Source organism: Eumetopias jubatus, unplaced genomic scaffold (assembly GCF_037043125.1).
Source record: "Eumetopias jubatus isolate StellerSeaLion01/CBP00866 unplaced genomic scaffold, mEumJub1_p1.0 scaffold_1, whole genome shotgun sequence".
Classification (NCBI taxonomy): Eukaryota; Metazoa; Chordata; class Mammalia; order Carnivora; family Otariidae; genus Eumetopias; species Eumetopias jubatus.
Window position 1 is genome coordinate 147,430,451 of NW_028274807.1, and position 21,594 is coordinate 147,452,044.

The window sequence follows — 21,594 nt, forward strand, 5'->3', positions numbered from 1 at the left end:
AGTGAACATGACAAGGGAGTTAAGGGAGACTGTGAAGGCACTGTTATGATAGTTGAGCATGGAATTCATGCCGGGCGAAGGAGAAAGGACAGGCACGAAGGAAGTGAAGGACAGTTGATATCAGGATTCTAAAGAGAATGAAAAGAGCTAAGAGGGCAGGATATTTAAAGTGCTGAGGCCACGGAGGAGGTGAGGTGCTTGGTAGCAGCAAGGTCTAAGATCTGATCAGAGGAGAGCCTGGGATAAAATGGAGGGCCAGGAAGGAAATGAGAGGGCGAGGTTACTGGAGGGATCAGCTATTGAAATCACCAAGAACTCTGACAAGAATAATGTTGAAGAGAGTGCAAGCAGGCCAGGAACTAAAAGCTTCTAGAAATAAATGGGTGTGACCCAGAAGCCTGGCAGTACAGCCTGATGACCTGAGATTCAAAGGTGGTTTTTAGGAAAGGGGAGGAGAGGCAGAATGGTCTGGAACTGGCTCTTTTTGAGGAAGACGCGGTCGCAGCTACAGCGGAGGTTTGGACGCCCCACGCCTGCTTCTGACTCACCGCTGTTCGCTCTCACTGAGGAACAAGTCGGTCAGGAAGCCGCGTCGCAGCCATGGCTTTTTAAAGACACCGGGAAGACACCCGTGGAACCGGAGGTGGCGATTCACCGAATTAGAACTACTCTCACCAGCCGCAACGTAAAATCTTTGGGAAAGGTGTGTGCTGACTTGATCAGAGGCGCAAAGGAAAAGAATCTCAAAGTGAAAGGACCAGTTCGGATGCCTACCGAGACCCTGAGAATCACTACAAGAAAAACTCCTTGCGCTGAAGGTTCTAAGACCTGGGATCCTTTTCAGATGAGGATCCACAAGCGACTCATTGATTTGCACAGTCCTTCTGAGATTGTTAAGCAGATTACTTCCATCAGTACTGAGCCAGGAGTGGAGGTTGAAGTCACCATTGCAGATGCTTAAATCAGCCTTTTTAATAAATTATCAGTTGTTAAAAAAAAAAAAAAAAAGAATGGTCTGGAACTGGCAAAGAGAAACAAAGAGGACCCAGGCGATCTGGAATCAGCCCTGTGTGAGAGGGGGACCACCCTGTCAGAGGGCGCTGGGGCAGCAATATCCTCAAGGGACTGGCAGGTTCTGATTAGAGCACAAAGGTAAAGGCAATGTTGAGAGGTTCAGCACACAGGCGACTTCGCTACCAGTGGACTGGCCATTTCAGAGAGCAGAAGGAAGAAAGGTATGCAGGAGCTGAAGAGGGAGCAGATGAAGACAAAGGGGGAATGCAGAGATGTGGAGGATTAAATTTGCAGGAGACAGGGGTTATCCTGGGAGGTCAGGGCTCCTCATGGTGACCGAGGTAAACGTCTGATGCAGGCAGAGACTATCCCAAGGCTCCGGACTAGAAAACTGGGCAGGCTGAGGTTGGAGCATGGTAGGTTGGGGTATGGGTCTGGAGTCCCACTTTATTACTGCCAGGAGGGACATGAAGGCCTGCAGCGGGGTAACTTTACTCCAAGTACTTAACACATGCTGATGACGGCACGAAACCCTAGGCTTCCATTCTAGGAAGTCGCCTGGCAGCATTTCTTTTAGGATTTGCTTCTCTGTTCCCCTCTAACACCTGTTAGGTCACCTACACTGCACCTCTTTTGGTCACTTTCACCTTTTTGCCATGCTTTCTAGGGGATTCCCTTGCCTTTATTTTTCAGTGCTCACTCTCTCATTTCTGATACCAACTTTTAGTTTTCAAGAGGTTTTTCCCGTTCTCTGAGTTTTCCTTTGTTTGGAGCAGCCTATCATTTCATAGATGTGAACCTCTTCTCTCTAAACTCAGAATAAATTCTTCCCGCCATAGTCTCTTTCAAGTGGGCTTTTTCCTTGCTCCAGCCTCTTTCATATCCTTGGCTATTGGTTTATATCTAAGAATGGAGCATTAAAAGGCTGGCTAAGGGAGGGGCGCCTGGGTGGCTCAGTCGGTTGAGCATCCAACTCTTGATTTTGGCTCAGATCCTACTATCCAGTCTCATGTTGGGCTCTGTGCTCAGCAGGGAGTCAGCTTTGGATTCTCTCTCCTTCTTCCTCTGCCCCTCCCCCCACCGTTCGCATGCTCTCACAAAATAAAATCTTTAAAATTTTTTTTTTTAATTTAAAAAATAAAAGGCTGGCTAAGAAGCTCTACATGCACAGTTGGAACATCGCCAGAGAGTCAAAAAAGACATTGTCTTTTCTCTTGATTCATCCGATCTCCCAAAGAAAGTTCTTCCGATTTCTAGCTGAGAAGGTGCACAAGTCTAATTGGCAGCATTCTGGAATAGAAGCAGGGGCAGAAAGGTAGAGGGTGGGGGAGAAGGACCTGACATTCAGCATGGTACCCCTGACCTCCAAAACTCCTCTGTTTTACTGCTCCACTGAACAGAGGGATAGGGGAGGTGACCTGAGAATCTAAGTGCTTCGTAAAGGCTTTGTAAATTCTATGTTTAGCTCCACCAGCATCCTCTACTTCCACAGAAACCTAAATCTTCAACTCCTAAGCCTCTGTGCGGAATCTGCCACATAGGATGGCTGCTTAGCTTCCCCTGGTGGCTGTTCAAAGTTATAACTCTTCACCCGCCTTCCAGCTTCCAAGCTCTTCACATCATATTTTCATCGTCCTTGTCAGCGGGTGTTTAATTTTTAATCTTTTGCTATTTTAGTGGGGTTTCAGGAGGGCACGAATGCTAACATGTTTAACCACCATTTTCACCAAAAACTCTGCTGCGTATCTTATTTTTGCCAACTGTGTTTTGGATTTTTTGGTCTGTTTTCTTTAGTTTGTGCTTAATTTGTTTCCCACCACCAGACACCATCCCCAGCTCTCTGAACTGCAAAGCTTCAAACTCGTTTTGTGAAGGATGCATCCAAGCCCGTCAATACTGCTCTGAGTACTGCCGTTTGCCACATCCCCCTGCTACATCCTGTTCTTACTGTTGTTCAGTTCCCGATCATCCATAGCAGGCAATTTGTGCTTGCTTTAGCCCAAGAGCTCCCTGGAGAACTAACTTTCTAATACGAAAATATTTCTTCATTATTTCACCCAACAAGAAAATAGCAAAAGGTAGCCAATGTCAGGCCCCACAAACCTCTGGCAGTGGAGACCTCTAGAACGCCTCATAGCCACCTCAGACCTCTTTGCCCCTTTCTTTCGTTCCCTACCAGCCATGTTTTAATTGCTTTTATCTCTTCTAAACCAATGCCACCCACACTGCTTTTAGAGGTCTCTGTCTTGAAGATCCACTGTGCAGGAAGACAGTCCCTCCCAAACCCTGTATCAACACACACCTCCAACAGCCCACAGCCACTTTGTGCTCAGAGTTTCTCTCTCAGTGTATGTCTAGCCATCACCACAGATATCCAAAATCAGGAGTTCTGGGAGTTAGGCCAGAAAATTACTCTTTTCAGACCAGGTTATTCAGACACACAGGAAAGTATAAGTACCATTAATTTAAAGGTTTTTCTGTGAATTGATGTGCAGAAACACCTGGGTAGCAAAAGCAACTTAGAAGAATAAAATGTACGGTCCCTTTCATCAATGTTTAAGGAGTTACTTTATATTAATGCCGATAATGCAGGACTCAGATTCTTTTTCCAGAAATTGCTTCACGTGGTCCTTTGCACAGCTGTAAAAGATCCCCACCAAGGTCAAAACTAAGAGCAATCCAAAATTCCACTTCACTGACCTATCACAGAAATTTAGCCACTGACCCACCACACAGCTCCCTCTACTCCTAAAAAATAATTTTAGAGACTTATTCAGATTTCCCCCATGTTGGCTTTACACAGATGCTATTTCTTTCATAATTCACCAAATTCATATTTACAATTCATGCTATCTGGAGAACATAAAATGTAGAAGCCAATGCTTGCAAACAGAAAACCAGAATGCCCAAGGAGAAAAATGTACACAACACATGGAAGAAAGATGACTACTTTGGTGTGTATTTACTTAGGAAACCAAAGTTAAAAAGAAACAACTAGATATCAAGAGCAAAACTAAAGAAAAAAAAAAAAACACACTGTGTTTAAAAACACGATTGCTATCAATCACATAAATGATTGTGATCACTGCATACATTAGTTTTTCACTGGTTATCTCACATGATCTTTTGCATAGACATAGGAGATCCTCAATGATCCATGCCAAGGGCAACATGACTTCGATTGCTTTGATGGACCACCTTAGCCCACTGAACAAGCTGCATTAATTTCTGAGTCTGCTGCTGGAAGTGGATTCCAGCGCCCCCCCCCAACCCTCACCCCAGTTCCTATGCGCCTCTTCTGCCTCCCCCAAGCCGCTTGGCTCTAACCACAATGGCCCAGCGCAGGGGAAGCCTCTCTCTCCCAGACACTCGAAGACAACCAAGTGTCCTGCCAGCCCTTCTAACACCCGCACCCCCACAGTACACATACAGCCATTACTGTTCAAGCCTGAAAGAGACCAGTGCTAAGGTCAGGTAGTTTCACTTTCTCCCTGGAAGAAAATACATAAACAGTCTTTCAATATAAGATAGATTACAATGGAGTTTATGCTGAAACAGTAGTAATGCGTGTAAAGTTAAAAAAAAAAAAAACATACAAATGAAACTCAAGTGAAGCTGAAGATCTGCTGGGCCTAAAAGCCGATAGAGTGCTGAAATAAAGCTCATGAGGCATGAGGGGAAGGGACCAGCATAACTGGAGACGGCTTCACAGTGGGAGGAAGGCCCTGGAAGACACGCACTATTTGGACAGGTGAAGAAGGCATTCCAGGTGCAGGCAGTAGCACGAACAAGGGCCCAGAGGTAGGAATGAGCACAGCATGTGGAAAGGTCAGTGAAGGTGCGGCCACGGCGGGAGCAGAGCACAGGCCCTGGACAGGAACGGCAGATAAGGCTGGAGGGGCACACGGGGGACTCATCAGGGATGGCCCAAGAACCTTGGTGTGTTTCTTCTCCAAAGGGTGCAACTTCTGGTGCTGAACAAAACTGCCATACCACTTGAAGGCTTTGCCACACACCTTGCACTCATAGGGCTTCTCGCCGGTGTGCACTCTCTGATGCTGGATGGAGGCTATCTTCTGAGTGAAGGCCTTGCCGCATTCCTCACACTGGTAGGGCTTCTCCCCCGTATGAACCCTCTGATGGACGATAAAAAGTGACCGACACCCAAAAGCCTTCCAGCATTCCTTGCACTTATAGAGCTTCTCTCCGGTGTGCAATCTCTGATGCTGCAGATAGGCTGCGCTTCTTCGGAAGGCCTTCCCACACTCCTTACATTCGTACGGTTTCTCCCCAGTGTGGATCCTCTGATGCTGAGTCAAAGCCGTGTTGGAACTCAAACCTTTGCCACACTCCTTACATTCATAGGGCCCTTCTCCGATGTGATTCTTCTCGTGTACGATACAGTCATAGCTGGACTTAAAAGCTTTGCCACATTCCTTACACTTGAAGGGCTTTTCCCCAGTATGACTCATCTGGTGCCGAAGTAGCTTTGAATTATACCTGAAGATTTTCCCACACTCTTTACATTCGTAGAACTTCATCCCACCCCGAAGTATCAGATTCGGATTCAGACTGAAAGTCTGCCATGTCGCCTTGCTTTTAAAGTCAAAGTGCTGGGAAACGTTTCTGAGAAGTCCTCCTCCTGGCATTCTGGGCAATTCTGCCTCCTCAGAGGTTTCCTGCTTTACAGCTGGCTCCTCCTCCTTGATCCAGAACTCACCACCTGCCCAAAGAAACCATAAGTGTTCTGAGTTACTGAGCTGGGAAGGGAACAGGATCCAGGGCTCCTGTTTTCTCTTGTAGAATATGATTTTGAAAAATGTACTCATGAAGTGGCTACAGGCATCCAGACAGATGGATCATACTCCATCCATACATATGACATCTCGTATGTCATCCATGAGAGAAAAAGATAAATGATAATCTACTAACTGGAGGGAGGATGACACTGGAAATAGGAGGAAGTGCCTCCTATGAGGAAGGCTGGGAAGCAGACTAAGGCAGATGAAAGGAGCACAATGAGACCTTCCAGAATGGAAAGGAAAGAAGACAGGAGGGGGGACAGGAGAAACCAGAATGGGAGAGATAAGAGGATCAGCAAGAAATGGAAAATTTTTGAGAGAGAAAAAGAGAGAGAGAGAGAGAGAGACCCCAAAAAGGGAAGGAAATCCACACTCCTGGGGAGAAGAGATGGGCAGAGCTCTCGCACCAGCAGGGGTCTAGTGGGCTGCAATCCAAACTCAAGAACACTGCATTTCAACGTCCCCACCTGCAAGCCAGGAAACCATCCTAAATTCTAAATAATGGCCCAATGAGTCTATTTTTAAATATTCCACATTGGGGCACCCGGGTGGCACAGTCAGTTAAGTGTCTGACTCTCGATTTCCACTCAGGCCTGATCTCCGGGTTGTGGGATCAAGCCCCGCATTGGGCTCCGTGCTCAGCATGAAGTCCACTTGAGGATTCTCCCTCCCTCTCCTCCTCATTCTCTCTCTCTAAAATAAATAAATCTTAAAGCAAATAAATAAATATTCCACATAATCTTCTGGGATAAAAGATTCTTCCAGAAAGTCAGCTGGAACTCAAATTGAACTGGAGAGCTGTAGGCCACAGGCATAGCTCTGATAAAAGAACTGCGATTTACAAAATCACAGCATATACAGAAAATTTCTTCCAAAAGAAAGAAAACCCAAGTAATCAAGAGCTCCCAGGAATGGTGAGCAGTCTCAGGGAAATTTTAGGCTGTGTGTGTTGGCTGTGTGTGCACATGTGTGTTCATGTATGCACGTGTGTGTGTGTGTGTGTGTGTGTGTGTGTGTGTGTGTGTTTGTGTGTTGGGTGCAGTGGTGGAGAAACAGTCCCTGCCTCTCCCTCTATAGCTATATATAAGACAAATATAATGCAGACCTAAAGATTCTGGCATATAGAACTTTTAGGTAACTTAAACACTAAAAAGGCAAATTAAAGGCATTTATTTCATTGTTGAAGGCCTAGAAACAAAATTCATAGCTGTGACACAAATAAATTAGTCTGACCTATAGAATCATACTTTCCTCAAAGTATGGCTGAAACCCATTTCTTTGCATAAAATTGGCTTAAAATTAAGTATTTCCACTGGTAAGTGAGAAAAGAAGTGGTTTAAGAGCACTGGGTCACAGCCTCTCTGCGGGAGGTGAGTAGCCACACACTCCTGGGGACTGGTCTTCCCAGGCTCAGGGCTGGAACTGGGCGGAGGTCACAGAGTGCACTGAGTACTGCCTTATAAACGACAGGGAGCCACGGCTTCCCTGCTGCGGGAGAAACATTTCTAAGAAATTGGGAAGGCAAAATCAGAAACCACTATGTTCTCTTACTCACCTGGACAGGTGCCTTTCAAAACCTCTGCTTCCCAGGGATCCGGGCTCCATGGCGCTTCCCCTCTCTCCAGCTGGGAGACCAGATCAGGTTTGGGGAATGGAAACGCTACTCCAGCAAGAAAAAGGAAAAACAAGTTGAGGGAAGACTTCCAGAGCTTTCCTGAGATCTTGCTCGGCCCACCTCACAACAGGCTAACAGGGGGAGGGAGGGAGGGATGAGATGAAATGCCCAGGAGACCAGCTGAGCTACCAAGGGGTGCTGAGGGGGTGCCTGGGTGGCTCAGTAGGTTAAGCGGCTGCCTTCAGCTCAGGTCGTGATCCCAGGGTCCTGGGATCGAGCCCCACGTCTGGCTCCCTGCTCAGCGGAGAGCCTGCTTCTTCCTCTCCCTCTGCCTGCCACTCTGCCTACTTGTGCTCACTCTCTCTCTGTCAAATAATAAATAAAAATCTTTGAAAAAAAGGGGGGGTGCTGAGGAAGAGCTCCAAACTATGCTCCAAGGCAAGGCCAAGGAGATAGCCACTCTCCTCAGGAAGAAACTGCAATCTCGCCCTGACCTAAAGGAAGAGATGCCCTCAGGAAGAACATAGGCACTGATTCCCATGGGGGGAGAACAACATCTCCAGAACACTGGCAGCATGGAGGAACAAAGGGCTCACCTAGGGCACAGGGAAGCATCCTCCCCCCCAGGGCCCAGAACCAGGCTCTTCCGGGATGTAGGGAAGTCTGATTTCAAAACCAGAGGGAACCAGGGATTTGTTTCCTCACCCAGCATCTCCAGAGGCTGAGGACTGCAGAACTAATCTCTGAAGTCATCAAATCCAAGGACTTCTAGAAGCCCTAAAACATCTGAGGAAGATGTCAAACTATGACAACGGACCACGGAGAGAGTCCTTACCCAGGGAAGCCACACTCGCATAATTCTCCAGCATCACCTCCCGGTACAGGGCCCTCTGCATGGGGTCCAGGCTGGCCCATTGATTCTGGGTGAAGTACACGGCCACGTCCTCAAAGGTCACTGGCTCCTGAAACAACAGGTTCCTGCTCAAGCCCTGTGTGAGGGCAGAGGAGAGGCCTGAGCTGCAGGGAAGAGGCGGACCTGCCAGGGTCTGCAACTCTGAGCCTCTTGGAAGGTTTGCTCTAGTGAGAAGAGCACCCAGCACCCAAAGGGGCAAGCCCTCAGCGAATGTTCCCACTTCCAAATGGAGAACCCCAACACTCTCCCATCTGCATGGCTCTGAGGCCCCAAACTGTCATCCCCATCTCACAGCATGGCAGCTGGGGCTCTCTGCCTGGTCACTACATCAACCCCCATGTTCCTGACTCTGTCTCTCCAGCACACCTCCTGCCCTCTTGTGGGGGGCACCTGTTTTCTATACACCAGCCACTGTTTTCTATACACCAGCCACTGCAGGCTGCCGCCACTCACCCTGTCTCCACCCACCCAGAGTACACATGCACTCCCCGTTTGTTCCCTGCACCCTGCATCTCCTTGGTCTTCCCCAACACTTCCACTAGTGCAGACAAGCCACTCCTTAAAGATATTTCCAGCATTCTGCAAATTTCTTTTTATACCTTCTTACCTTATCAGAAAGCTCTCTTGAAGGAAACCTGCAGTCTGCCTGTTCTGGCCTTTTCTCTGAACCACCCATCTTCAAAGAAAACTTGGGATTTCCTGTCTCTGGACACAGATCCATCCCCTAGTCTTAAGCTCCATCCCACCTGCCAAGATAGGCCCCTCTCTGCCTCCCCCTGGAGCCATCCACGTTCACAAGGATGAAGGGAATTCATACTTGTTAATTAAGACCCTAGGCACCAAGTTCTTAGGGGGGTACCTTTAGGACATATATTTCATTTAATCTTTTCTTTAAAGATCCATTCATTCATTCATTCATTCATTCATTCGACAGAGAGCACACAAGCACACACAAGCAGGAGGGGCAGAGGCAGAGAGAGAGAATCTCAAGCTGACTCCCTACTAAGCACAGGACCCTGAGATCATGACCTGAGTTAAAATCAGGAGTCAGACGCTTAACTGACTGAGCCACCCAGGCGCCCCTGTATGTCCTTTAATCTTAAAACATACATATGAAGTAGGAATTATTACTCCCATTTTCACATGATGAAACTAAGGTTTAGAAAGATTAATTACTTTGCCCAAGACCACACAGACAGGAACTGGTTGCGCTGGGCTCCATCAGATCCAGATCCATCAAACAGCAGACCTGGGCTCTTCCCACACACCAAGCTGCCTCCCATACCGGGCTCACGAGCTTCCCCTAAAACATGGCTTGCCCCTGATCCTCATCATTACCTGGTGCTGTCCCATCTTTGAAGAACAGTTTCTCAAACTCCTAACTCCCAACAGCACCTGTCAATCTGTCTTTACCATGTTCCCTCCAAGCCACAGGGACTCCCTCCCCGAGTGTGGACTGAGGGGTCAGCTCTTTCAAAACCTCAATACCACCCCAGGAGCCAGAGCCTCTGAACCTTCCATGAGGCCCAAGAGCAATCCCTAATGGTGTCCACTGGCTACTTTCTCTGCTTCTACAGTGGGGTGGCACAGACCACAGAGACTAGATTCTCACATGGGAGGTTTCATGACTTCTGTGCCTTCTCACCTTCTTGTGCCGCCTCCCCCCAAGTCCACATCCTAGGAGACATTCAGTACCCTATAAAGCAGCCTTGTTCTTCCAGTCACCAAAAGTGAAAACACCTACCAAGAGGGGCTCAGCTAAGCCCCCGTCTCTCTGGGTAGCGGCCTTGCACTGGGGGCAGCACCGGGGCCGGGGAGAAAGGAAGGCTATTGTAACTGCTCTTGGAGGAAGCCTGGAAGAAATATATCCCAAGGATAAATGCTGGCACACTGTTCATGGCCTCTCTACACTCAGGTCCTTATGAGGGTGCCCTTTTATTTTTTTAGGGAGAGAGAGCAAGAGCGTGAGTGGGGGTTGGAGCTGGAGGGGGAGGACAGAGAGAGAGAGAGAGAGAGAGAGAGAATCCTAAGCAGGCTCCACGCTCACTGTGGCGCCCGATGAGGGGCTCGATCTCATGACCCTGAGATCATGACCTGAGCCAAAACCAAGATCATGATCTGAGTCGAAACCAGACACTTAACTGACTGAGCCACCCAGGCGCCCAGAGGGTGTCCTTTTAAAACAACAATTAAGGAACCCAGTTCAAAAGGAGACACTGAAAGAAAAAGAACAAATGTGGACACTCCTCAAAGCAAGAAGTGGCCTTTAAACTGGGCAATGACAAGGTCCAAAGGGCCCCCAAAATAATCTGAGCCAAAAAAAAATCCCAACACTAGACAGAACCACAAGGTGGTAAGGCCTCTGAGGACACCAACCACAGGACCACAGGTGAACTAAAGTTCACCTCCACGTAGAGCAAGTCAGACCTCACTTCCTCACTTCTCCAGGGCTGCTCTCACACACCCCTCCTCCTCCTCCTCCCAGCCTGCGGCCACCAATGTCTTCCTCCCCCACTGTCCCTCCCACCTGCCACCAAATATCCCCAGGGTTCCAGAGTCTGGAAAAAGGAAAACTTACTGCTTTAAGGTAGTTGGGTTGTGGATATACCTTTTTTTCTCCCATGGACGGTCCCCATGTACCTCACCTTATTTTTCTCCACAGCCTTTCTCATCATCCAACAAATCAGACTGTTCATTATCAATCTCCCTCCAAAAGAACACAGAGGCAAGGACTCTGTTTTGTTCATAACCGGTTCACTAACACACAGTCCAGTGCCTGGCAGATACTAGCTGCTTAATATAAATTTGCTAAATGAATCTCAGAAATGATTTGACCATAAATAATTTTTTTTAACTTATGAAGAGGGCCAGAAAACACCAGCAAGGGGCACCTGGGTGGCTCAGTCGTTAAGCGTCTGCCTTCGGCTCAGGTCATGATCCCAGGGTCCTGCGATCGAGCCCCGCATCGGGCTCCCTGCTCAGCGAGGAGCCCGCTACTCCCTCTCCCTCTGCCTGTGGCTCCCCCTGCTTGTGCTCTCTCTCTCTGACAAATAAATAAATAAAATATTAAAAATAAATAAATAAATAATAACAGCAACAACAACAGTGTCAACCGAAAAGTAAGTGTGGAAGACTACCCAAAATGTTTTGAAGAAAAGAAGTTTTGAAAGAAAAGATGAGCAGGAATTAATCCCTACATTGAAAGGCCAATACTTCAGGGGTGCCTGGGTGGCTCAAGTCGGTTAAGCGTCTGCCTTCGGCTCAGGTCATGATCCCAGGGTCCTGGGATCGAGCCCCGCGTCAGGCTCCTGGCTCAGTGGTGAGTCGGCTTCTCCCTCTCCCTCTGTGATCTCTCTTGCTCCCACTCTCTCTCAAATAAATAAAAATCTTTTAAAAAAAGAATAAAATTAAATTAAATTAACGGAGAAAATTTGAGATACTTTAGGATTTTGGTCTTGGGTGTTTGTATGAAATTCTGAGGCCTTGATTTAAATCTTTCATTGTATTGTGATTTCCTTTTAGGTGTATTGCACTAAGTGAAACTTGTCAAATATATCTTCCTTTTAAAAACTAAAAGAAAAAAAATAGGATATAAGAAAATGAGAAGGGACACCTGGGTGGCTTAGTCAGTTAAGCATCTGCCTTCGGCTCAGGTCATGATCCTAGGGTCCTGGGATCAAGTCCTGCATCAGGCTCCCTGCTCAGTGGAGAGTCTGCTTCTCCCTCTGCTTGCCGCTTCCCCTGCTTGTGCGCACGCACATGCTCTCTCTCACTCTCTCTCTGACAAATAAAATCTTTTTTAAAAAAATGAGAAAACAAGCCACCACAGGGAAAAAATAGTTGAAAAGACCTATTTGATAAAGGACTTAACCAAAATACACAAAGAACTCTTAAATCTCAAAGGTAACAAACAACCCCATTAAAACATGTGCAAAAGACAAGAAGAGACACCTCACAAAGAAGATACACAGGTGGCACACAGGTATATGAAAAGACGCTCTACATCATATGTCAACAGGAAAACATACATTAAGACACTGAGATACCACTAGAATGGCCAAAACCTAGAACACTGAAAACACCAAATGCTACTGAGGATGTGAAGCAACAGGAAATCTCATTTGTTGCGGACAGGAATGCAAAATGGTGCAGCCACTCTGGAAGGCAGTTTGGTAGTTTCTTACAAAACTAAACATACTCTTACCATATGATCCAGCAACCATGCTCTTTGGGATCTTCCCAAATAAGTTGAAAACTTATATCCATATAAAAACCTGCACACAGATGTTTATAACAGCTTTATTCATAACTGCCAAAACTTGGAAGCAAGCAAGATGTCCTTCAATAGAGCTGAATGGATAAACTGTGGTACATTCAGACTATGGTATGTTATTCACCGCTAAAAAGAATTATGCTATAAAGCTATGAGAAGTCATAGAGGAAACTTAAATGCATATAACCAAGTGAAAGAAACCAATCTGAAAAGGCTACATATTGTACAATTCCAACTACGTAACAAAACTTTGAAGACAGCAAAAAAAAAAAAAAAAATGGTTGCCAAGGAGCTACAGATGAATAGGTACAGCACAGAGGATTTTTAGGACCATGAAAATACCCTGTATGATACTATAATAATACTCTGTATGATTCTATAATGATGGATACATGTCATTATATATTTGTAACCCACAGAATGTTCACCAGCAAGAATGAACCCTAATGTAAACTACGGACTTGGGGTGATTATGACGTGTCAGTGTAGGTTCATCAACTGTAACAAAAGTACCACTCTGGTGGGGGATGTTGATTATGGGGAAGGCTAAGAATAGCCAAAGCAATCTTGAGAAAGAAAAACAAAGCTGGAGGTATCACAATTCCAGATTTCAAGATACACTACTAAGTTGTAGTAATCAAAACAGTATGGTACTGGCACAAAATAGATACACAGATCAATGGAATAAGAAAGAGAGTCCAGAAATAAATCCACACTTATATGGTCAATTAATCTGTAGCAAAGGAGGCAAGAATATACAATGGGGAAAAGACAGTCTCTTCAATAAATGGTCCTGAGAAAACTGGACAGCTACGTGCAAAAGATTGAAACTGAACCACTTTCTTACACCATATACAATAATAAACCCCAAATGGATTAAAGACCTAAAAGTGAGACCTGAAACCATAAAAATCCTTAGAGAGAACACAGACAGTAATTTCTCTGACATCAGCCATAGCAACATTTTTCTAGATGTGTCCTCTAAGGCAAGGGAAACAAAAGCAAAAATAAACTACTGGGACTATACCAAAGTAAAAAGCTTTTGCACAGCAAAGGAAACCATCAACAAAACAAAAAGACAACCTATTGAATGGGAGAAGATATTTACAAATAATATATCCAATAAGGAGTTAATATCCAAAAATATATAAAATGTAAGAACTTCTACAACTCTAGACCAAAAAAACAAAGAAAAAAATCTGATTAAAAAATGGGCAGAGGACTTGAATAGGTATTTCTCCAAAGACCTACAGATGGCCAACAGACACATGAGAAAGGATGCCCAACATCACTCATCATCAGGGAAATGCAAATCAAAACCACAATGAGGTATCACCTCACACCTGCCAGAATGGCTAAAATCAAAAAGACCATAACAAGTGTGGGTGAGGATGCGGAGAAAAGGGAACACATGCACACTACTGGTGGGAAGGCACAGCGGTACAGCCGCTGTGGAAAACAGTATGGAGGTTCCTCAAAAAGTTAAAAACAGAATACCATGTGATCCAATAATTCCACTACTGGGTAGTGGAATTACACTAATTCAAAAAGATACATGTGTCCCTATGTGTAATGCAGCATTATTTAAATAGCCAAGATATGGATTCAATCTAAGTGTCCATCAATAGACAAATGGATAAGGAAGATGTGATATACACACACACACTGAAATATTCTGCAGCCATAAAAAGGATGAGACTGTGTCATTGGTTTTTGTTTGGTTGGGTTTTTTTTAAGATTTTATTTATTTATTTGAGAGAGAGTGAGAGAGAGCGAGCGACCAAGCACGAGCGGGGGGAGGGGCACCAGTTCGCATTCCCACCAACAGTGCAAGAGCATTCCCCTTTCTCCCGATCCTCCCCAACACTTGTTTCTTGTGTTGTTGTTTTTCTGTTTTTTCTTTTTTTAAGATTTTTATTTCTTTGACAGAGAGAGCGAGAGAGCACAGGCAGGGGGGAGCAGCAGAGGGAGGCGGGAGCAGCAGAGGGAGGCGGGAGCAGCAGAGGGAGGGGGGAGAAGCAGACTCCTCGCTGAGCAGGGGCTCGATCCCAGGACCCTGAGATCATGACCTGAGCTGGAAGCAGACGTTTAACTGCCTGAGCCACCCAGGAGCCCAGAGATTGTTATTTGCAACAACATGGATGGACCTAGAGGGTATTAATGCTAATGAAATAAGTCAGACTAAGAAAGACAACAGCATATAATTTCATTCATATGTGGAATCTAAAAAAGAAAAATGAACAAACAAAAAGCAGAATCAGATTGGTAAATACAGAGAACTGATGGTTACAGGGAGTGGGGAGGATAGGCAAAACGGGTGAAGGGGAGAGGGAAACACAGGCTTCCAGTTATGGAATGAATAAATCATAGAAATAAAAGGTACAGCATAAGGAATATAGTGAACGACATTGTAACAGTGTTACAGGGTGAAAGATGGTAACCATGCTTGTGGCAAGAGTAGCATAATGTATAAACTTACCAAATCACTAGGTTACACTCCAACTAATGTAACATTGTCTGTCAACTACACTCAAAAAAAAAAATTTTAGGGGTGCCTGGCTGGCTCATTCCTTAGAGCATGTGATCTCAGGTTCATGAGCTTGAGCCCCATGTTGGGGGTAGAGTTTACTTAATAAATAAACAAAAATTAAAAAAATAAAAAGATAATAGGCTATGCATGTATGGAGGCAGGGGGCAGGGTGTGTATGGAAACTCTCTGTGCTTTCTATTCCACTCTATTATGAACCCACAACTTCTCGGAAAATAAAGCCTATTTTTTTAAAAAGGACAATATTTATCTCTTATCTGGACTACAATATGCTTCTAACTGACTCATACCCTTCTACAACCAACTCACCACTGGGCTGGAAAAATCTTTTTTTTTTTTTTAAGTAATCTGTACACCCAACTTGGGGCCACGGGGCTTGAGCTCACAATGCTGAGATCAAGAGTCACATGCCCTACCGACTGAGACACCCAAAGTCTGCTGGAAAATCTTTTTAATACATATGACCAACCATGTCACCTACCCTGCTTAATAATCCTTCAGCTCCTTCCCACTGAACTCAGAATAGAAATCAGTCTTTACAGTGTCCTACAAGACATGTGCCTACTTCTCCCACCTCACAGTAAACTATTTTCTTTGACCTCTCCCTGTTTCTAGAGTACACCAGGTTTCTCCCAGATATAGAGCCTTTGCATTTGCCATCCTTCTCTCTGGAAAGCTCTTCGTCAGCTCTCTCTTCAGTGCTTCCCAAAACTGTTTCTAGCTCATTCTTGGGATCTCAACCCCCATGTTACTACCTCCACGAGGGCTTCCCTGACCACCACCTTGAGAGGGAGCTTCTTCAAGCCTTCTCAGATTTGAAAAGGTATGGGCATAAGAATCACCTGAAGAGGGGCGCCTGGGTGGCTCAGTCAGGCATCTGCTTTCTGGTTCAGGTCATGGTCCCAGGCTCCTGGGATCGAGCCCCACAGCAGGCTCCCTGCTCAGTGGGGGGGGGGGGGGGCGAGGTTCTGCTTCTCCCTCTGCCCCTCCCTCTGTTAATGCTCTTTCTCAAATAAATCATATCTTAAAAAAAAAAAAGTCACGTGAAGAGCTTGTTACAAGTGATTCCTGGCCCCACTCACAGTCCTCCCTGATTCTGGGTCTAGGGTGGGGCCCAAGAATTTGCAATTCTAATGACCTCCCAGGGATATGGATGCTGCCCATGTAGGGACCACACTTTGAAGAAGCACTGCACTTTAGCAACATGTAATTAACTTACTAGTTTGTTTATGGACTATCCACTTTGCTAGCAGGTACCTTCCATGAGAAAAGGTCTCCCTGGGATACCTCTACAATTTGTGGAACAATTTCTTCAACACAGAATTTCTCTGATCTCAGTAGGCAACTTTTATTTGCAGAACATGATCTGGATTTTCCACATTCTGAGAGAATTTCTTAGCTTGGGTGCCTCTTTTCCCACTTAAGCCTACACATCCACACTCATCACTCTCATACACACAACTCTTATCTCCTCCACCACTATTTACAGCCATACCTGTGGAGATAAACTTAAGGGGGAAAACAGAGCGTGGCCAAATCAGGCCTTCTTGGTCCTTTCCTAATTACCTGATAGCTAACTTAATTTTAAAAGACTGAAAGGAAGCTCAGCTCACCTGAGGCCAAGATGTTTGGAGCATGGCTGATGTCCCCTGGCTTCGTGCACTGTCTTCTTGATTTGGAAAAGCAACAACCTTAGGAGCTAAGAGAAGAAGAGCGATGAGTGCTTTGCACCCTGTCCTACAACACCCACAGCCGCCTATAGCCTTCCCAGTCTCATTTCCAGCACTGGCAGGAGACTCTCTCAGACCCCTCCCCCACCCGGCTGATGGCCCCCAACAACCTCATGAACTGCTCTGCCTGGTCCTCAGGACAATCCTCATCTTCCTGCTCAGTCCAAGAGTGTTCCTGAACCCATTCACACGCAGTGGACGGAGGGATGTAAGACAAATCCTGTCCCTAGTGTTGGGTCTGAACAAACCTAAAAGCGCACTTACAGGAACCATGACGTTGACCCAAAAACGGGGCCAGTGGAAAGGAGGGACAGAGATGGCAAGATGCGGATTAACAGTTACTCAGTGTTCCAGTGGGTGATGCTGACCGGAGACCCGACCGGGATCTCCACCCCCTAAACAGAAACGTCAGTAATGGACGCGGGAAGCTGTTGGGCCAAGTTCTTTAGGACAGAAAAGAGGATCACGCCTCGGTGGGCAGGGGGCTGGGCCAGGGCTCTAGAAGGCCGCGCGGCCACCTCGGGCGGCCTCTGCGAGGCCCAGGCGCCCGAGCTCCGAGTCAGGGAGGGGGGATGAGCCGACACTGGGCCCGAGTTCAGGGGTGGGGGGCGCTGACGAGCCGCTAGGTAAAACGAGGAAGCCGATGCCGGGCGGACCTTGCACGTAGACCTCGCTGGAACCCACGCTCTCCCTCTCCGAACACCGGAAAGCTGGTAGAGGCAAGCCGATGCGGAAGCGAGCGCAAGCGCCCAGCGCCCCTCTAGGCCGCGCGGAGGCAGCCCGTCTCTGTGGTCCCCGCGGCCCGGACCACGTGACCCGGCCGGCCGCGCGGAAGAGGCGGGGCCGCGGCGGGCCGCTGCCGGCCTGCTCATTGGCTGGTGCCTCTCCCGCGGCCGCCGCTGCAGCCTCTAGGGGTCAGGCACGCTGCGGCTCTGGTGCCCGGTCCGGACCCAGGTGGGGCCCGGGTTAATCGAAAGCCCGTCAGCGGTCGGCCGCCTTTATTCCGAGCGTCACCCGGCCTGCGCTGCTGTGGGGAGAATGGCTCCCGGTGTTTCACCTCTTAGAGACCCAAGCACCCAAGCCGACACTGCTTGGGTCCCCCAAGCTAGGCCGCCCTTAGGAAAACTGTTTCCATCCACCCGTGTAAAGCCCTCTCCCTTACTAGAACATGCACGTGTGGGTCCTTTTAGGACAGACTCATTTAGCTACCAAAATAATGGTGACTAAAGTTGCCAGGCATCCTGTATATACAGAACATGTCCTATGTCAGATGATTTTGTTCTGTATTGACTTAAATGTCCTGTTTAGCTTTTCCCAATAAATTTACCAACAAATCTGTAGTTTAGAGCTATTTTTCCACCCGATAACTGGCACTGAAATAATTGGCTAAAAAAAAAAATCATACCTTCCATAAATAAAGATCTGGATAATCCCTTAACAGTCTCTCCTGCAGGTTTGGCTGTGTGAAGTTAAAACAGATTAACAGATTAAAGTTACCTGTTTTTCATATTCAACTAATTGCCGTTAATTTGCACAACTTTGGGTCAGTACACATGTTCTGCAAATTAGCCAATAGAGTGACAGTCTCACTTGGGTGGTCCCAATTTGCTTCTGAAAGTTAGCAAATCAATGGCAGCCCAAGCTTCTGAACATGAGCCAATTAGTGGTAAACACTCCGAAAGTCAGCCAATCAGTGCCCTCAATATAGCGACCAAGACTTTGGAAATCACTGGGTCCCCGTGTTCCAGTGACCACGGCGGGCCGGTGTGGTTGCCAACGTGAACGGACTTTACGCCTCCTACTCACCAAGAACTTCAGTGCTATGGAGGGGAATTGACCTCCCACTGCTATAAGATAGAATGATCCTTGCTATCTGGATGTATGGCTCTATCACAAAAGTTTCTACTCCTTTTGTTACCAAACCCATTTGGTTGTCTGTTACCTGAGAGGTCACTCAAGAGACGAGTTTTGTTTGGAAAGGAATCTGAGCTTTATTCAGGAGGCCGGCAACCGAGGGAGAAGTTGGACTCTTGTCCAAAAGCCCCCTTTGTGATTTTTGCCTGGCCCGGGGGGCTTAAAGGGGTTTAGGGTAGTTAATCGGCAGAGTGGGCAATGGCCTGTAGCATTTCTTGATCACGTGCAGATTTGGGACCAGCTAGAAACATTTTCAGTGCTGGGGTTGTGCATGGGGGTCCTGTTCTTGTGTCGTGATGTGCCCGAGTACTCCTTTCTGGAAAGCAGGGCAAGGTCTATAGATACACAAAGGGAGGTTAGTAAAATCATTTGTGTAGCCTAAAAAAATATTTTGGTTAAAAAAAAATTTGCTAGACTGATCAGAAATCCGAGGTGGCTTCAAACAGACTTGCTAGCCTCTGGGACCTGGGAAGGTTCCGGTTCTTCTCAAGGCCAATGGTCTGCAAATCTCAAAGTAAAATAGTTCTGTTACAGACTGAGGCCTTAGGTCAGCAAGTAAGGAGTGTTAACCCTTAAGACCGGCTGGAGTGCTGTTACACTTCCACAGGAATTAGATTAACAAAACACAGCTTAAAGTCCTGTCATGGAGAGTACAATAGGTATCTCCTGCTGCATAATCATCCCAAAACTTTGTGGCTGAAAACAATATACATTTATTATTGCTTAAAGTTTCTGTAGACCAGGAATTCAGGAGTGGTTTGGCTGGAAGATAGCAGCTTGGGATCTCTCATGAAGTTCCATGCAGGTGTCACCTAGGGCTGCACTCATCTGAAAGCCTTGACTGAGTCTACAGCTTCTGCCTCCAAGATAACTCACGTGACTGGCAAGTTGGTACTGGTTACTGGTGTGAAACTTCAGTCCCTTCCCACACCGGTTTCTGCACACAGCTGAGTGTCCTCACATGGCTACAGGATTCTACCTAAGGTAAGCAATCCAAAAGGCCAAGGCCAGGGGCACCTGGCTGCCTCAGTTGGTGGAGCATGTGACTCTTGATCTCAGGGTCATGAGTTCAAGCCCCACACAGGTTGTACAGTTTACTTAAAAAATGAAAATCTTTTTTAAAAATAAAAATTAAAAAAGGCCAAGGCCAACTAGGGTTATGACCTAGCTTCAGAAGTCATGCGCCATCATCACCTCAATATACTACCAACACAAGCCAGTCATAATACAGTATTAGATGAGATACATAAGGGCATGAATGCAAGGATTAGAATCACTGCGGACCATATGGAGGCTGCCTAACACTGAGATTTTGCCTATCATAGAAACCGTGTATTTTATAAAATTTCCAGTATTTTTATTGTAAAGCTTCTGTACAATTGTTTTAAATAAATGAATTAGATTGCCAGGAACAATAGCGTGATGAGGACTTTTATTTTCATATTGCCCCTTCTCTAAACCTATCAAAATGAACATCTACCATGAGTCTAGAAAGATGGGCACACATATATGGGTGCACACACACACACACATATACACACCACAAACCCTTAAAAAGTACTAGCCAGAGGCTCCTGGGTGGCTCAGTCAGTTAAGCATCTGCTTTTGGCTCAGGTCATGATCCCAGGGTCCTGGGCTGGAGCCTCGTTTTGGACTCCCTGCTCAGCAGAAAGCCTGCTTCTCCCTCTCCCTCTGCTGCTTCCCCTGCTTGTACTCACTTGCTCTCTCTCAAATAAAATCTTTACAAAAAAAAAAAAAATAGCCAATTATCACAATCAGGTCTAACTTGAAGGGGTACAATATTGGACACGGAATTCCTCTATCTGGTATTATACCAGTGCAGGGAGAATATGAGAGTTTTGGGTAGACCCAAATAAAAATCCCCAAGTTGTGAGAATGAGAATTGGAATCATGGGTAGTCAGAGGAGAAAACTGGGAGCATGCAACAAGAGTCCCATTCTTTCCCAGAGCATCCTCACCAGAGGGACAGAGTACAGGCAGTGCTGACCTACAGGCAGCTAGAAAGCAAGGTGAACCAGGACATGGGACACTTGAGCTGCTTTTACAGCTGTCAGTGAGCCTGCTCATGTATCAGCAAAATTGAAGGTCTAGAGCTGGATGTCCCTCACCTGGCCAATGCCACAAGGACTGGCTCTCCCTAACACACTATCCCCAGCCACTAGCCAGTGCAATAAGGCAAGAAAAAAAATCCAGAATTGGAAAGAAGTAAAATGGTTATGAACATGATTCTCAATGTTAGAAAAATGTTATTAAAATAAGTGAGTTGTGCAAGATTGCAGGATACAAGGTCAAAATACAAAAATCAATTGCATTTCTATATACCATCAATGAACATTTAGAAATTTGCTATTATATATGGCATCAAAAAATGATATATTTAGACAAATCTGAGAAAAGGTGTGAAAGACATACAGTAAAAATTACAAAACTGCTGAAATGAAGATCCAAAGGAGAGGCTTACCATGTTTTTGAGTTAAAAGACTATACAGTTAAGAAAGATGTAAATTCTCCCCAAAATTAATCTAAAGAGTCCATACAATCTCTACCAAAATTTGAGGATGTGTTTTGTAAAAATCTGCAAACTGATTCTAAAATTCCTGTGAAATGCAAAGGAATTAGAATGGCCACAACTTTGGCAGAACACAAAATAGGAACACTAACACTGTGTGACTTCAACACTTAGAAAAACTACAGTAACTGGGGCGCCTTGGTGGCTCCATCGTCAAGCGTCTGCCTTCGGCTCAGGTCATGATCCCGGGGTCCT

General features: G+C 46.1%; 1 protein-coding gene and 1 pseudogene across 3 annotated transcripts; one reads left to right on the plus strand and one right to left on the minus strand.

Annotated features, from left to right (window-relative positions):
• Nucleotides 1-463: 463 nt before the first annotated feature.
• On the plus strand, nucleotides 464-961 carry LOC114212336 (small ribosomal subunit protein uS10 pseudogene; annotated as a pseudogene).
• Nucleotides 962-3,946: 2,985 nt separating this feature from the next.
• On the minus strand, nucleotides 3,947-17,627 carry ZNF621 (zinc finger protein 621). 3 transcript variants are annotated; one of them, XM_028107101.2, is made up of 5 exons: nucleotides 17,552-17,627; nucleotides 16,779-16,864; nucleotides 8,267-8,393; nucleotides 7,372-7,476; nucleotides 3,947-5,737 (listed from the first exon to the last, which is right to left on the minus strand). In XM_028107101.2, exons 2-5 carry the CDS (start codon nucleotides 16,800-16,802, stop codon nucleotides 4,677-4,679), a joined length of 1,317 nt encoding a protein of 438 aa, XP_027962902.1. In that variant the 5' UTR covers nucleotides 16,803-16,864; nucleotides 17,552-17,627; the 3' UTR covers nucleotides 3,947-4,676. The 3 variants fall into 3 exon arrangements, with proteins under 3 accessions (XP_027962902.1, XP_027962901.1, XP_027962900.1); XM_028107100.2 differs by having other exon boundaries at nucleotides 17,160-17,612; XM_028107099.2 differs by having other exon boundaries at nucleotides 17,006-17,612.
• Nucleotides 17,628-21,594: the final 3,967 nt, after the last annotated feature.